This window comes from Pollicipes pollicipes, unplaced genomic scaffold, assembly GCF_011947565.3.
Source record: "Pollicipes pollicipes isolate AB1234 unplaced genomic scaffold, Ppol_2.1 Scaffold_4295;HRSCAF=5057_pilon_pilon_pilon, whole genome shotgun sequence".
Taxonomy (NCBI): Eukaryota; Metazoa; Arthropoda; class Thecostraca; order Pollicipedomorpha; family Pollicipedidae; genus Pollicipes; species Pollicipes pollicipes.
The window spans coordinates 23,098,858-23,115,771 of NW_023596461.1; the positions used below are offsets into that span (position 1 = coordinate 23,098,858).

General features: G+C 51.7%; 1 protein-coding gene across 4 annotated transcripts; it reads left to right on the top strand.

Moving 5' to 3' along the window:
• The first annotated feature begins 9,172 nt into the window (after positions 1-9,172).
• LOC119096722 (CCR4-NOT transcription complex subunit 9) lies at positions 9,173-15,464 on the top strand. Of its 4 annotated transcripts, none has more exons than XM_037219624.1 (7): positions 9,173-9,218; positions 9,547-9,722; positions 12,054-12,248; positions 12,743-12,850; positions 13,966-14,104; positions 14,468-14,615; positions 15,277-15,464. In XM_037219624.1, exons 2-7 carry the CDS (start codon positions 9,615-9,617, stop codon positions 15,452-15,454), a joined length of 876 nt encoding a protein of 291 aa, XP_037075519.1. In that variant the 5' UTR covers positions 9,173-9,218; positions 9,547-9,614; the 3' UTR covers positions 15,455-15,464. The 4 variants fall into 4 exon arrangements, with proteins under 4 accessions (XP_037075519.1, XP_037075520.1, XP_037075518.1 ...); XM_037219625.1 differs by having other exon boundaries at positions 9,176-9,203; XM_037219623.1 differs by lacking the exon at positions 9,173-9,218 and adding an exon at positions 9,219-9,254.
• Positions 15,465-16,914: the final 1,450 nt, after the last annotated feature.

Genomic DNA, 16,914 nt, shown 5'->3' on the forward strand with positions numbered 1-16,914 from the left:
ACATCCCCAGATAGCAAATCCAAGGTTGCAGGGAAGGGGCTCAAGCCTACTACCAATTGAAATGGAAACTACCCCCTGTCCCCTCCAATGATAACCCAAGTACAGGCTTACCAATTTTTTCCTCCCAGTCAAATTCTGATCACATTGCATTCAAGTCACTTGGAGTCGGGTTCAAATCTAACTTTGCCCAATTTGAATGGAACACAGCATTGTATTTGACATCAGATCATACTCCACACATATATTTGGCTCTGCCATTAGTCTGCAAGATAAAACTGTACTCCACCAAACTGAAACCAGGCATAATCTCCGCAGTTGTGCACCAAGCCACCCAGTAAATATTTTGCCGGAGGTTTTGCCAAAACTAACCGAATCATTAGATAGCCTTGAACTGAAAGCAATCATTCTCTGGAACTTTTGATGGTGCACATAAAAGGTACCAGATATGCTCATGGGGTCATCCCCTTAAACATTGCAGACATGTTTATATCTGTAATTAAATCAAGATACTCTGAGTTTTTGCGAGACAAGAGGACAATTGAATGGCCATGAGCCAACGTCCGTCAACCCAGCAGCAGGCTGATATCCAACTGCCATGTTGTCGGTAAGTCGTGGGGCGTCCGTCGATCTAGCAGTATCTCAATATCAACTTTTTTGGTGGGCCAATGCAAGGCCTCTTTTTGCCCTCGACGGACCTTAAGTCACCTCCGAGGGGGGCGAGGAAAATTACTTCCTGCATAAGGCCATGCAGCGATTGCGTTAAACCAAGGCGTTAAACCGGCTTATGCCGTCCGGCGCAAAGCAAGGGAGAGGGAATTTTGAAGTGGCGTTACATTAACCTCGCTCATCTTGTCCAGCAAGATCATAGCAAGTAAATCAGACCACAGCGATAGATATATTTATTTCGTGACGACCCAACCCGCATTCGGTACGTTTGAACCACAAGCCATCCTCATCGGCACTCCCACCTCACTCCTGGAATGCCGCGAGTCTCGTGTGGGGTGTCCCTGCCAGTGATGGCCTTGGCTCAGCTGACTTGTCGGCGGCCTGTGCAGTGGATGGATGCCGGGCCGCTTCATCGCAGCAACGGGGAGATCAGTGCCAGTCCCAATTTGACAGGCGGTTTGATTTGTGGTAATTACGATGTACGAAGGCAGCTCCTGTGTGACCATCGCGTCGGGAGCCGTCAGCATAAGTAAAGGTGTGCTGGTCATATTCTTCTTTGAACTCAGCGAAGAGTGCATGCACTTCGGTTCGGTGGACTGCCGGAGCGCTCGCTGGCCTGCGCGTTCGTCGCGGGGCTGCCGGACGCCGGACGCCAGACCATCCGCGCCGGCTCCATGACTGAAGGATTGGACCTGACCATCGTCCTGGCTCGAGCTCGTGCCGTTCTTAGTGATGAACGGGTCTTGGCGGTGGCGGGCTGCGACGGGCCGCGGCGCCGTCCTCCGGCCAGCGCCGTGTGTCACCGCACAGTCAACCGCCATGCGCCCCGCGTCACCTGCGCTGCTGGGCTTGCGGAGAGCTCGGTCACATCGCGGCGAGGTGCCAGCAGCGACCGGGAAACGGAGCCGGAGGGGACGGGTCAGCACCGTCGTCCTCTCCTGCGCAGCACTGAGCGGTGCGCTGCCCGTCACGCGGCTGAGGGTGGATGGCCGGGAGTGCAGCGCCCAGATTGACACCGGCAGCACAGAAAACATCATCTACTCTCCCTTCGGTGCACGGTGGACGCCGCGGCGGGTGCGAGTGACTACCATCAGTGGAGGTGAGCTGAGGTGCTGCGGAGTCGGCAGTGTGGTTGTGGAGGTGCCCACGGGCCGTCGCGCTTCGCTCGAGACGGTGATGGTAGGAAGGCGGCCGCTGGGGGTGGACATGGTCCTCGGCGTGGCAGGCATCTTGGCTCTGGGGGCTGTGACCGTACTGTCCCCGTCTGAGGTTCGCTTTTGGGGGGCCGCGTGTCGTGTGCCGCTGAGCGTGGATGCCCCGGATTTCAGTGTGTGCTTCGACGCGGCGGGGCAGAGGTGGACCATTGCTCGGAAATGGTCGGACGGCGTGGGACCGGAGTGTCTGACGAGCGCTGTCGTCCAGCATGCTGTGCCGCCAGCCGCTCGTCGCGAGTTGGACGCGTGGGTCGCACGGGGTTGGCTGGTGCCGTATGATGAGGGTCGCCATGGGACGGCGAGGGGGCTGGTACCGTTGATGGCCGCACAGCAGTGCAACAAATCCAAGGTACGCCCGGCGATGGACTACCACGAACTGAACGGTTTTGTGACGGCCCACACAGCCGACACTGACGTGTGTGCTGATTAGCTCCGGAGATGGCGCCGCCACGGTGCTAACGTGGCGGTGATAGATTTCAAGCGTGCGTACCACGGTTAGCGGCCTTCCCGGGGGTGGTTGCTGGCGGTTTACACGAGGGGATGAGTCGGTCACTGGTGGGTCAAACGCAGCTCGCCGCGCTTGAAGTGCCGCCTACTCCTCCAGCCCGAACCCGGGAGGGTTCACCTGAGGCGTTGTGGCCCGCAGCGTCTCAAGTTTCTCCTTCCAGACCGGGCACGCAGGATCCGTCACCAAGTGCGAGACATCTCTGCCAGCGAGCACTGCACATGCCCTTGACGTGCCCGTATCGCAGGCACCGACAACAGTGGCGGTGCAGCGGGGTGTATGGGCGGACCTCATACCGCGTGTAGGCTGCTGTTAGATGCGCAGGGAGTTCCAGCCGCCCGAAGCGGGCCTTAAGCAGGGGAGTTGGGGCGCTAAGCTCTCGGTGGAAAACGGGTCACTGTCGTTACTCCCTGCGACACACTCTCCTCCACGATTTTCCTCACGGAGTCCCCCGCCAAGCCCGGGGCGTAGGGCAGCTCTTCCAACTGGTTTAGCTTGTCTGCTAAGGTGCCCCGCACCTCTTAGCCCCCGAAAAATGGCCATGCCAAGAGGACTCGAGTTTAACCTACGTCCCTGGTTTTGAGGAGGGCGCCGCTCCTCACTGCCGTGGCCTGGGTACACTCGTTCCCAGAAGATCGTTAATTTCGTTCCGGAACTTGTAGTGACTGACGTTCCTGGAGGACTCGGTGGGACAAACGAATCTTACCAGGAGGAATGCCGCCCCCGTCGGGATCCATCTACATTCCGCTGTCGCAGAAAATGTGTTGTCCTCGGCCGGCACCATGCCTCCGCCCACTCCGTCGTTGCCCTGGGATACGAAGTAACACGCCGTGCGAAGGAACGAAACGGGCGAAAGTGTCGATGTACGAAAAACATATAAAAGGGGAAAAGTACATGAGACTTACATCTAGGGAACTATCACGCAACAGAAACAACGGTGTCACAGTTCTGAAAAGAATTTCAACACCACGTGCTCAAGAAGCAGAGATGACGGGATAAAACGAGGCAGCAGGCACCGCACGTCCTCACGTTACCAGATCACATTAGAGAGACGGCGTCAGATCGAAACTGCAGGCGTCTCGATTGCCTCCAAGTTGGGTGTGCAGGGTCTTCTCAACACGCTGACTCCGAAACTTGCTGCATTTAGGGTAAGATTTTACGTAACGCCCGATTTACAACACGCGTGACATGCCAGTTTGATGTTGCGGGGCATCTGGATTACCTCCAAATTTGGTGTGCGTGGTCTCCCCAACCCCCAGATCCCGAAAATCATAGGTTGTGGGGTGAAATTTTGCGTAACTTCAGAGTTACAAGACGCGTGACATACCAGTTTGATGTTGCGGAACGTCTCGATTGCCTCCAAATTTGGTGTGCAAGGACTTTCCAACATACTGATTCCGATGGGTTGGGATTTAGCATAGGTTGCAGCTCCAATGCGTGTAGTTGGAGCATGCGCTCGCGCATCTTAGCAACAAACACTTCGATATCAGGGGTTGTGGTCTCCGTAGGCCGCGCGGCGTTGGCCCTGTAGCTAATTTTGAACGGTGGCGAACAGGCGGATAAAGATATTGACTCATCTGCAAACGTACCTTTGAACGCTTTGGAACATAGAATCGCACGTCTAGAGATATTCCAGGCGTATACCTTATTTCTGTAATTTTCAGATTGATGATACTAGCGGACTGACCTTTACCTATCGCGAGGTGGCGCTGGAATCTGGTGGTGGGGATTTAGCATGCCAGGCTGTTACTGCGGAACGTCTCGATTTCCACCAAATTTGATGGGCAGGGTCTTCTCAAAGTGCTGATTCCGAAAAGCATGTATTATGGGATGAGGTTTGCGTAGCTTCCGAGATACAAGACGCGTAACATGCCAGTTTTATACTGAGGGCGTCTCTATTGCCCTTTTGGATTCAGGGCGTCGTGCATGGCCCTGCACGCCAAATTTGGAGCCAATTAATACGTTCCGCAAGATCAAATTGGCATGTTACCCGTCTTGTAACTCGCAAGCTACACGAAATTCCACACAACAAGTATGCGTTTTTGGGATCACCGTACCCAGAAGACCCTGCACATCGCGTTTGGTTTGGATGCAATCGACAGTCCCGCAATCTCAAACTGGTCCGCGGAACTAACTGAATTAATGTGGACATGGGCTAAAGGTGGGCTTTTAACTGAGCTACAGCTCGGTGCCACATGGAGCGCCCACAGCATTTCATATATTCGCATGCACCAGAATTGTTCGTGCCTTGTACAGTCCCGTCGGATTTCATTCCACCAAGAACAAATAACTGACGAGGGATTCTTGCTTTGGTGGGATCCACATGCCCCATATGTGGGCAAGCTGGGCTCATATTAACATTGGCTGCAGGTGTACTGGTGTCTAGCCTTAGTCTGAGCCCGGATGGGGTGCCCATATGTTACATGTGCAATGAAGTTGCCACACACAAGATTGATCTGTATACAATCGTTTTTATCGCGTGGGTTTACCATATCGCGTACAATGATTCTAAGACATGGGACTGCTGCCTGGACTGGGGTCCATATGGGCTGAGCACGGGCTAGCTGGGCTCATGTCCATCTAGGTTGCAGGTGAGCTGGTATTTGAAATCAATCTAGGACCCAGATGGGCTCCCCATACACTACCATATTTGGCACAGATGCATAGGCCTGCTAATTCGTGCTCCCGCGTTATACTTTTTTCTTATCATGTTTAAATGAGTACATAACAAAGGGGAGCCGCGTGGGCTGGATTTCACATGGGATGCATGTGAGTAAGTTGGGCTTAATTCAACAAAGGCTGCAGGTGGGCTGGACTTTGGGTTCCATGTCGGACCCAGATGGGTTGCCTATATGCTGAAATCTCCAGTGGTGCATTAATTTTTGTACTTTGTTCTCCATGGTTGGATATTTTCTGATCGTGTACAGACTACTTTGCAACAAGGGTGAGCGGCATAGACTTCGGCTCCAAACGGGCCGCACGTGTGCAAGCTGGTTACATGACTGCATGGGATGCGGATGGAATGGTGCCTGGACCCCATCTGAGACCCAGATTGGCCGCCCATATGCTATCATCTTGACTATGTGCGTAATAAGTTTCGTGCTGCGTGCTTTCTGGTCCGCTTTTACCATGTCATGTAAAAATAAGACCGACAACTGGCATGGATCCTATCCGCATAGACGGCGCGTGGGTGAGCTTAGCGCACGTCAACATTGACCGATTCACTGTCATGCCACTTGGGGCAGTTGGTGTGCTCCCTGCCGGGAGTTTGTGAGCTAAGGGCATGCAGTGAACCCTCTATTTACCTTTCGCTTTCACTTTCACTGGTGGCTCACTGGTCACGCCTGAAGGTCCCCCGGCAATTAAGAGTGTCCCGCTGACCGGTCGCCCAGTGGGATCCCGGCTGTGGGGAGGGAGGGTTTCGCATCCCTTCAGGGGTGCGGAGTTGCCGGTCAGCGGGCCAGCTGGCCACGTGGGCCGGCAGCACCGAGCACACCGCTAACAACTGTCTTCCACAATCTTGGTCAAAGTTTCTGGCATTTGCATGCAGCTAATCAGATGCAGTTTCTTTGAGTTGCTTGGTGTTCAAGGAAAACAGTCCCAGAGGGTCATGCTTGAACTTATCGATAGCTTTAGTGACATTTAGTGTCATTTTTCCGGCGGAAAATCTAACGGGTTGACCCCAATGAGATGTCGCGATTGGTAACTAGTTTGATGTCTTTACGTTCATATTTTATCCCACTAGGACAGATCAAACGTCATTTTTCTGGAAACAACGTTCTTCAGTTCTGCATGCGCATGTTCACGTAACAACGCAGCTTAATAGTGTACCACTTACACAAACGCGTTTCTTGTTCAGATGTACGTGTGGATATGTATATATATATATATATATATATATATATATATATATTAGATGTGCTTTGAACACACGTTTTTTATGCATGACTCTGTTAACGTAATAGTGTTGGCCGCCGTGCGCCGGGTTGTGCTATACTTAGTCCAGCAATTCAGTTATTTGTCGTTGCCAAGCACGACCTCAAACCAGAATGATGTTCTGAAAAAATTTGTTTCGCCTTTAGGGTTTCTCATTATGGTCTGGTTTGAGGCCGACGAACATTTCCAAGACTACAATGTTTGAACAGAACACCGGATAGTTGAAAATAGCCAAGCTTCATTCTATGAATAGAGATGAAGCCATCCCCCAACCACAGCATTTAGGCGACATCGGAAAGGTGGCGTGAATAATTTGATAATCGGGTGATAGATTTTTTTCTGAAACGTTCTTATAGCTTTGCTCTGAAGGCAAACAATCGATGCTGCATTACTTATGTTTAGGGACTTTAACGTACATTTTTTGCCAAGCAATGTTTGCGTTGCCGGCATTGACGTGCTCAAGATTGTTTAAAATAAGTTTTATATCTTGTTTCGTGCGAGCTCTTTGCCTAGGAAGTTCTGTCACCCCTTCAACTTTCGGCCTTAACAAGTATTTTGCAGAATTTTTTAAAACATGCAAGGTTTGCTTATGAGGCCTTTGTTAATAGCTTTTTCGCACGTTCTTTTACCACAGGCACTTTACATCATGCGTATTACGCACATTTGTTGACAGAGAACTGTGTAGGAATTTGCTTCGTGCGCACGATCTTTCTCCAAATTCATTTTTGTCCTAAAAGCTTTGTCTTGGTGGTGCTTGCTAACAGGTTTCCAACGTTAGTGTTGACTGGAACAGCAGCATATGACTGGCAATCAGCGCTTGCTAGTTCACGCTATTATGACTTAATTCGAAACCACTGCAATTAAGCTGTGATTTTAACCCGGAGCTGAGCAGCAGTGCCCTACGTAAACATGTTATTGAGCATGCGGCTGTACTCATAAACGAGACATGCCCCTTGCACCGTACCACGGCAGCGGCAGCGGCAGCCGCTCGCTCACACCACACCGGCGACGCCGGCAGTCCACCTGTCCAGACCCGCCCTCCCACCCATTGCGCCCCGCTGTGCCTGACCTCGGCCTTTGCTTCCGCCGGCGGACCCGCTCTGTGCTCCTCGGTAGCAGGCGTGAGGGAAGTTGTCGAGATGCAGGGGGGGGGGGGGGGGGGGACGGGCAGAGGCATTTCAGGCGTTTCTTTTCATGTACCGCCGCAAGCCTGGTGCTTAATTATCTCAGTTGTTAGGGGGTTGGCTCGATCCACTAAAGCCCTCCCCAAATAACGCGATCGTTCCCTCGTCCTTGCTTGGTCACATCGTCCCTGTCCCGGCGTCCCGTTTATTATACTGGCGGCTGGCGGTCGGGGGCGTTTGGCACGTTCCCGCGCGGCTCAAAAAGGGTGGCTGCATTTACCAGACAAGTTGGCTTGGGGAGGACGCCTCGTGGACGTGTTTATGTTCGCGTGATGAATGCATCGATGAGTGAACGTTGAGCGACATCGTTTTCATTTCGTGGCTTGTGCTTTCTTGTGGCAGGATTACTTTTAATTGCTTTGGCGTGGTTAATTTTTCTGGTGTGTTTAAAGTTCTCCATACAAGCACTCCGAGCGAGTACATGTATAGTGCATTTCCGCACTGCTATTCGACATAGCAGCTCTCATTATTATCAACCTCGGTAAACGACTTCCATAAAATCAGTTCTTTCAGTGCCCAAATCTGTGAACATGAATTATCGTCCAAGCTCAGGCCGTGGGGTACTCATCTGAGGCACCGATTATTGCCATATTTATGGGCATCCTGCGCAACACACCGCGCCACGGTGCCCCCCGCAACGAAACGGAAAAGGTACCAGGAAAATGGTTTCGACGGGAGAGACTGCGACGACGACAAGAAACACCGCGCTAACGACAGCAACAGCGACGCATAACTTCGTGCTTCAACGCATATATTAATGATTATTGTATAGCGCATGGTAACTGAAACGTGTATGTTTTGGGGACCAGTGGTTACCGAGGGAATTTCGGACAAATATGGAGTGAAGCAACCTGAACCCGGCTCATTATTGATGATACGAAGCAGTCTGCCTGGAATTACGACGGTGTATCAGTCAGATGGAATTGGAAAAGGCTAGATCGGTGAAACCTAACTGGGGCCCATCCGGGGTGGTTAAAAAGGTCCTATCTGGTCTAGTTATATGGGTCCCATCTGGGCTGACTATATGGGTCCCCGCTGAACATACCCATTTGGGTCCCAGCTGAACGCGCCCACGTGGGTCTCAATTGGGTAGCCCAGGTGGGCCCCACGTAGGTCATAATTAAGCCTCGCGTGGGCCTTAGGCGGGCTGCCCATGGCGGGAACCCAGTTGGCCACGCTATGTGTCCCAATTGGGCAGCCCAAGTGGGCCCCATGTGGGTTCTAGTTTGGCTCCGTATGGACCTCAAGTGGGCTGCCTATGTGGGACCCCGGTGGTCGCCGATGACATTCCCACACGGGACCGAAGTGGGCGGCCCTGATGAGGCCCAAATGACTGACTATCTTGGACCCACATGGGTCCCAGTTGGACAAACTGACTAGGGAAGGCCCTGCGCACCAAATTTAGAGGCAATCGTCACGCCGTGCAGTATCCAGCTGGCAATCGGGTATCGGTCTGCTGCTGGATTGGCTGGAAAGCGAACTAGGCAATCCAATGAACAGTGTTTTTCATTTTTTATAGAATTATGTCTAATATTTATGTTACTTACTATAACGTGACATCGTATTCGAAAAGGTCTCCAAATGTCATTGTCGTCAGATTCGTATGTCGCTTTTGGTTCATAGTTGTCGCCAGCAATGTTTCCATCATTTTTTGGTACTTCAGAGGTGTTCGGGGCTACCTGTGATCTGTGTTCACTGGTTTATTGCCGCTGGGTGCGTGGAGTGCGCGGGGCGAGGATTTGGAGAGAGGTGATGGTTGTCGGCTTGTCGACCTGAGAAATTGGAGACAATTCTCAAAAATAGTTCTTGAAGATTTGGAAGTGGCCAGTGAAGAAACCCGAGCCGCTGAAAGAACCTGTACACCTTCCGTTACGCTCGAAGCTTTTTCCTTGAGAGACGTTATAAGAAATTCTGCAGGACAGACTGGACAGTTTAAGTGTTGTCCAGATTGGACAATAGACAGCATTATCTTCCAATTGGTGCAAATTGTTAAAATACTGCTCTAGCTGCAGCCATAGCTAAAAGAAGTCCTGAATTTCAGTTCACGTGCAAGATACATTTGGGCATCCTAACAGCTAACCAAGGGCTTCATCCATAGTTCTTGCAATCATGTCTGCTGGATCGGTGGAATCTGATAAGATTTTCCAATGGATTCAAGACTTGACCAGCGCTGACACCAGAGAAGAAGCACTGTTGGCTCTTAGCAAAAAGCGAGAGGTAAGCATATTTTCATGATTTTCAGAAGAACCCCTTTTTAGGTAGGCATAGGTATCTTACATTATGAAAGAGCATTGTACATAAATGGTGCTCTGTAATGTAGCAAAGATTGTAAATAATTGAAACAGGTATATATTTTTGTATATAGATATAATGTACACTAACCTTCAAACTTCACTGATTTCCATACAGCATGCCAGAGTGACCCTGAAAGAGATAGTGTTACTCCTGACCCATGTGTGTCCATTGCAAGATGCAGTGAACAAGTACTTCCTCTGACAACATGGTCTCTCAAGGAAAGTGAAAAAGGGCCAGACTAGCTTAACTTAACTTACTGTTACCTAACATAGCCTAGCCTAATCTAACCTAACTTAACCTAGCCACCATCACCCTGACCAATGTGCCCACTCTGTCCCCTGAAACCCATGTTCCATTGGAGCCTGTGCCTTCATTGTGACAGTCTGATGTTTGACTGGCATCTGCTGTTAACATCATGATTATTATGTTTTGAAAATTAGGTTGTAATATATCCATATACTTTTCCTATTTTATGATGATTTAAGGTGACTGATATCCTAAAAATGTGAATTATTGAACATCAACGCTGCACTATAAGTTACCATTGTTGATCATGACAGAATCCTGGGTTGTCTATCTTTTCTGTACTGAGGTGCTAGTCTGCCAAAAAGTTTCCCAGTGTGCCACTGCCTACATGACAATGGTGCTATGAACCTTCTGCTCATGCAACCAAACTCAAGCCCAGCCTAATTGTGCTTAATTTTTAATTTTCTCTCAGATTTACTACTAGTTTTTTCACAACTCCCTGAATATCTTTTTGTTGAAGCTGGTGGCAATTGTGCACCAAATACTGAGTACTTATTATACTACTGTGTGAGCTGAAAATTGTGCTGCAAGCTCAATACACCAGATATGTATGTTTAACATAACAGCTTAACATGTGTTTTGTGCAATCTGGCTCTGGTTAGATCCCTGTGGTTTTTCTTACTTGGCTACCCATCATACTGCAAGGACTTTACAAAAATTGGATTCACTACATGATAAATTATTATGTGAAATTGTGCAGGCATGTTGAGTGCATCACATAAGAATGAGATTTGTTACCAAGCATGGGTTGTTGCCAGCATCCTGGCTTGACATCCTGGTAAGAGTAATTCCAGCTCATCAGATGCTTCATAACACATATTTTATATTGCTCTGCAGCATCATGTTGTGTTACTCTGTGTTACTATGACTTAGGGATGCTGATTTGTACTCTATAATGTGACATTTCTGTTCCCCCAATATGGATTTATGCCCCCCAGTATTGGTGTGTCCTCTCAACTTAGCCACCCACATGAAATGAAAACTGAAATTCTGTCTTTTGTTGAGAATGAGATCTTAGATCTTGAAAATCATGTAAAAGCTATTTGGCAAAAAGCTCATTTTTCTATCATGGCTGAGGACATGTGATCAACAGGGCTATAATTATTGTTCAGTTGGTGGGGAGGGGAGAGCTTCAGCCGTGCTAACTTTGGCTTTAGCCCTTCCCCTCAGGTTTGAGAAGGAAGTGGGCCATATTCATGGAGAAGCACATTTGTTATGGTTTTTAGAGGTTTATTTTGCCTTTTTCACTATTCATTCCCTCAACTCATTTGCAAAACTGCACCTATATCATATTTGTCATCTCATGGAATCTCCAGCCACATATGAGCCAGTAAAAAAAAGAACATGACATGGCACTGACATACCATTGGTGTCACATTGCCTAGAAGTCTTGTTCCAGAATCCCTGCCCACCATAAGGATCTCAGAAACATTTTTGATGACATAAAGCTCCCTCCAAGGTCGCCATTAAGGTCCTGCTGAGTTCACCATCAAACATGGTGGATATTTTGGTTTTGCTGCATACAGTTGAGCAGTAAGTTGAGTTGTAAGACCTTGGCTATGTAAGCTGAGCCATACAGTGCTGGGCCTTATGGTTAGCATTGCCTTCTGTCAGAGGTTTTTGGCAAAATGGCATGCAGAACATTGCATTTATATTGTGTGTGTCATGTTTTTTGTACAATGAACAAAATTGCAACATCTGTGTCATCAGTCTCTGCTGGTTACTGCCACTGTTGCTGCTTGTCAGGCAGTTTTAACCGGTGAAACTGGTCGGCAGAGAACTTTTTCAGCAGGCTGCTGCTAACCCTACTTTGCTCATGCCTTGTGGGGGAATTATGGAGACATTTGATATGAAACAGTGCTTTACGGTATCCCCCCACAGTTTCGCCGGCGTGGTCAGTACTTGAGCCGCGTGTCCACTGAGCACGCGCCGTGCCTCGGCCGACAGGTGGTGCCTGACCTGGCGCCGATGCTGTGGCACACGGGCGCCGTGATCGCCGCACTCCTGCATGAGATTGTCAGCATCTACAGCTACATGAACCCTCCGACGCTGACCGCCAGCCAGAGCAACCGCGTCTGCAATGCGCTGGCGCTGCTGCAGTGTGTCGCTTCCCACCCGGATACGCGCTCGGCCTTTCTCGGGGTAAGTGCGCCGCGCCGCGGGCTGGATTCGGCCAAGCGACTTGGCAGCTGCAGAATGTTGAGTGTCGCAGCAGACGGATGCTGTTTTTGCGTGCGTTTCATCGCTTTTTGCGATCTTCCGTTCTCGTGCAAGGCAATCAGAGCGCGACGGCGTCGCGAATGAGCTCGGTCGAGTATAGTGTTGGTTGATTGCTGCGCGCAGTTACGTTTTGATACGCACATGCGTGTCCGCTTCCGGTCAGTGTTCAGCCGATTGATGAGAATGGCTGCTGGAACGGGTGACCGCAGGACGCAGCGCTCGTTCCCAGTCAGGTCAGCTCGGCCTTAATCTTTCGGGGGTCCCAGGTCCGCGGAGGGGTCCCAGGTCCGCGGAGGGGTCCCAGGTCCCCGGAGGGGTCCCAGGTCCCCGGAGGGGTCCCAGGCCCCCGGAGGGGTCCCAGGGCCGTTCCGACTGGAAGGCGTTGAGAACGGTTGTTTTTGGTTGGGATATTTCAGGCGCAGATTCCGCAGTACCTGTACCCGTTTCTGACAACCAATACCAAGACGCAGCCATTCGAGTACCTGCGGCTGACCAGTCTGGGCGTGATCGGTGCCCTGGTTAAGGTCAGTGACCTGAGGCTGGGGCTTTGACCTTGGATAGTCTCGGGCAGCAGCAGCCTCTCGGCTGTCGTCCTTTTTGGCAGAGACAGGACAGTAGCATTTGCTGCCTTCTGATCACATGGGTTACGATTGAAGAGAACGGTAAGTCACACAGTGCCCCACGGAGAACGCTGTCATACCTTCAAATCGCTTCGCTGTGCTGCGCTGTGAACATTCCGTGTCATTGACTCACTAGGGCCGCTTGTCTTAAAAGCGTCACCTTTCTTAACATTGTGGCGAATGAGGCTGGATACTGTCTCCTTGCAAATTGCCTTTTAGTGAAGTCCATGCGACCTTTTAAAAAAGTTTTGAAGTGCACTTAGAAAACGGATCTCAAGCACTCGTTAATTAGCTGCTTGGGAAGCTCTCGATATGGTGATATTGCAAAATATCCCGTGACGGTCTCACAGGTGCTGGCATGTGGTAACAAAACTTGACTGGAAGTTTCGTGCATTGCACTGTCAGCATCGCAAATTCAGCGCCCTGGGTGGCAAACTGATTTTGTGCACCATTTTAGAGCCGGAACTGTCCATAACCATCAGAACCTAACAATGTCATGTGCCGATAGAGGTTGAACCGGGGAGGAAAGCAACGGAGCCGAATAATTGTGCTGTATAAAGTAATGATACTTCCATTATTTATCAACAAAAAATAGCAGGCTGGTGTCCAGTCCAGTGTGCACTGTTAACCCAGCGTGTATACGGATGCTCGATGCGAGATGTCCACCTTCACACTCCCATGGATGTAACACTTCTGTACTCGGTGACGTTGAACTTTGTAGTGTGATAAAATTGTGGGTTCAGTATCCTGCCCAGGACTTTATACCTAAAGATTTAATAGCATGGCTGACCAATCTCACCACCCATCATCATGCACGGAAGAGGCAGCCATGCACAATCTGCATTTTATTGCAGCATGCCATGCAAAGTGATACTTGTTATCACATAATACTTGATATTATATAAGGGCGGATGCGCTCAGCGCATTGATTTGTGAGAAAGTTTGTCGGGGGCGGTGAGAATGGCGTGCCGTCAGATGCACGGTAGCTTTTCGTGACAACTCTGCTGTGCGCCGCGCAGACCGATGAGCAGGAGGTGATCAATTTCCTGCTGACCACCGAGATCATCCCGCTGTGTCTGAGGATAATGGAGTACGGAACAGAGCTGAGCAAGACCGTCGCCACGTTCATCCTGCAAAAGATCCTTTTAGATGAGACCGGTAAGTATTCTGGCCCTGTTACCACGTTTAGCGTAAGCCAGCACGCGCATTTCAGACTGATAAGCTGCGAATTTGCCAACCTTGTGGTGACACCACAGCTCTGCGAGGAGGTGCCTGGTGCATGGTGGAGGGAGTGACATGGGCGTATAGATGTTTCATAGGGTACGGTAAAGGAGTATCATGAGCGTGTCACACGACTCGAACATTTTTCGCCATTTTATGTCGCAAGGATGGTGGATTAACTCATTGTCACACTTTGCATCCACGTGCCTTTCCCGGCTCAAACACAGCTGAGTGGCCCGCGAGTACGAGAAGAGGCTAGACCTCACCTCACCTCACCTCGCCTCACGCCGTCGCCGTCAGGCCTCGCGCACATCTGTCAGACGTACGACCGCTTCTCCCACGTGGCCATCACTCTCGGCAACATGGTCATCAACCTGGAGAAGGAGAAGTCGGCACGCCTGCTGAAGCATGTCATCCGCTGCTACCTGCGTCTCTCCGACAACGCCAGGTGAGCGAGCGACGGGAGCGCGCGCGCGGAGGGGGGGGGGGGAGACGGGGCGAACTAGGCGCCCGACTCTGGGACATTGCCATCCCCGACTCTGCGGCTCCGTGCCCGTCATAGTGGCTGGGTGTCGATGTGCGTGTGAACGGTGCGTTGCGTCGCCAAGGCCTGGTCGTCAAGAGCGGCCATTCGCTCCAGCTCTCTGAACTTTGAATCAGTCGTGTGCGGCGCGCTGTTGCGGTGCATTGTGAAGCGCCGCACAGCGGAGGGGCGGCGGATGAGAGCCGCGTGCCCTGCGGCGGGGGCAGCTCGGGTGTGATCTCGCGTCGAGTGACGTGGGCGCTGTGTGACCATTGCAGGCGGCGCGCCCTAAAGCCTAAACCGTTATCATTATCGTGTCGAATGGCGGACGCGATGTGTTCAGCTGTCTTTTCGCGTGTTTTTCATCGCGTTCGATGCCGACCTGGGGTGCCCAATGACCCCGATCAGGACAAGGAGGCCTCACCACGAGTGGCCGTGTCCAGGCCCTGTAAGGGCTTTCGATAGCCAGCTCATGTTTGGCCAATAGGTTGGGGTCAACATGGGATAGTTCGGACCATTTGTGACGCGTGACGCACGCCCATACCGCCCCTGGGACGCCGGCGTGACCCGTCACGGTCGCCGGCAGGGCGCGCGTGGCGCTGCGCTCCTGCCTGCCGGACCAGCTGAAGAGCGACACGTTCGACGCGTGCCTGGACGACAAGTCTGTGCGCCACTGGCTCAACATGCTGCTCAAGAACCTGGAGGAGTCAGCCGGCGACGTGGCGCGCCTGCCGGCCGGCGCCGCGCTGAAGGCGGCGCAGTAGACGGCGCGCGACCGCCACCAGGCGGCGCCACCGCCACGTCCCCCCCCCCCCCCCCCCCGACGTCGGGGTGGCGCGAACGCTGTGCATCTGGTGCGGTTGGCGAAGCGGTCAGCGATGTCGGTGCCGGTGCCGATGCGGTGCGGTGAGGAGAGAGCAGCGTGTGCAGGGACCTCAGGACCGGGGGGCCGATACCGGTGACACTCAATGGCCCCTGTCCAATGGGCGCGTGTCTTGCTCTGCGTTTCAAGTTCAGCGTGCTGAGAACCGCGGTGTAGCGCCGTCGCGTCGCGCAGGCCGGTGACCACACGTCAAGACTGGTTGGTCACAGCTCGATGGCGACGACTCGCATGTGTGCAGTGGTGCCAGAACGTGCTTGCCACGTCGTCAGCGTTGTTGGTGGAATGCCGCCAACCTTTTCCGGACTCTGGACGTTCTGCGAGTTTGCGACCATGCCTGCGTGTTGCATCCGCCTTGCTTAGGACAGTTGGCGATGTGCTGAATCTTGTTGCCAACGTGTGCGTCATCTGTCCGCTTGCCAAGATCCGTTTGCTCTCCTTGCATTGGCATTACCCTGTCTGCAGTAGGCTAAGGACAGCTCTCATCAAAATGCACTTCATGTGTGCACTAAGTTTGGCATATTCGGGACCTTCCATAACATGCCGTGGACGGCCTATCAGGTCCATCTTTTGCCTGCCGTGTTTCGATTCATATCTGACCCGGTCGCTCCACCGCTGCGCCTTTCTGTCTGCCTCTCCGTCTGCCCTCCGCCGGGAGTTCGCCTCCATGTGCCCATCCCTCAGCGTCCGCTGTCGTGCCGCCGTGATGATCGTCTGCACTGTCCGCTCTGTTCGCCGGGTCGCTGCTGCCATTGCGGCCGATCAGTGAAATGGGCTCGACAGTGAGACGTTGGGCACGTTTTGATTGCAGGGAAATGTCTGTTCGCGAACGAGGAGGAATGCCATCTGTGAATGCCGGTATCACTTACGTGGTTTCGTGCGTTCGTTTATGTACATGATAGCACTATGAGACAGGGGACCTAAGTTGGTACTAAACCCGAAATGCATGAAAACTACGCTAAAAGGAAGCGAACGCAATCTTTTGTGTTCGGGTGTATCAAAATAGACGATAAATTTTGTTAGTAAAAGCTCCCGGCTCTTCCTTGACATGCTATTTCGGTAGACCTGATAACATTCTTTGGGATAGCGTTCCGTTTATCCTGGTTGTTATGTCATGCATTTCAGATTTCGTACCAATTAGGTCCAACACTGGCGTGTGAAGTGCTGGGCGTGCTTATCTATACCGGCAGTGGTGTGATGAAGTGCGATGAGGTTGGCAGTGTTTGTACGCAGTGTTCGTTGGCAGTTTGCGTAGTTAACGAGAGCTCAGAAGAGGAGTTCCCTGGGCCACTCCAGGTCCGGGCGGCCAGCAGATGGGTTATTTATCAGGTGATTGGGCTGCCC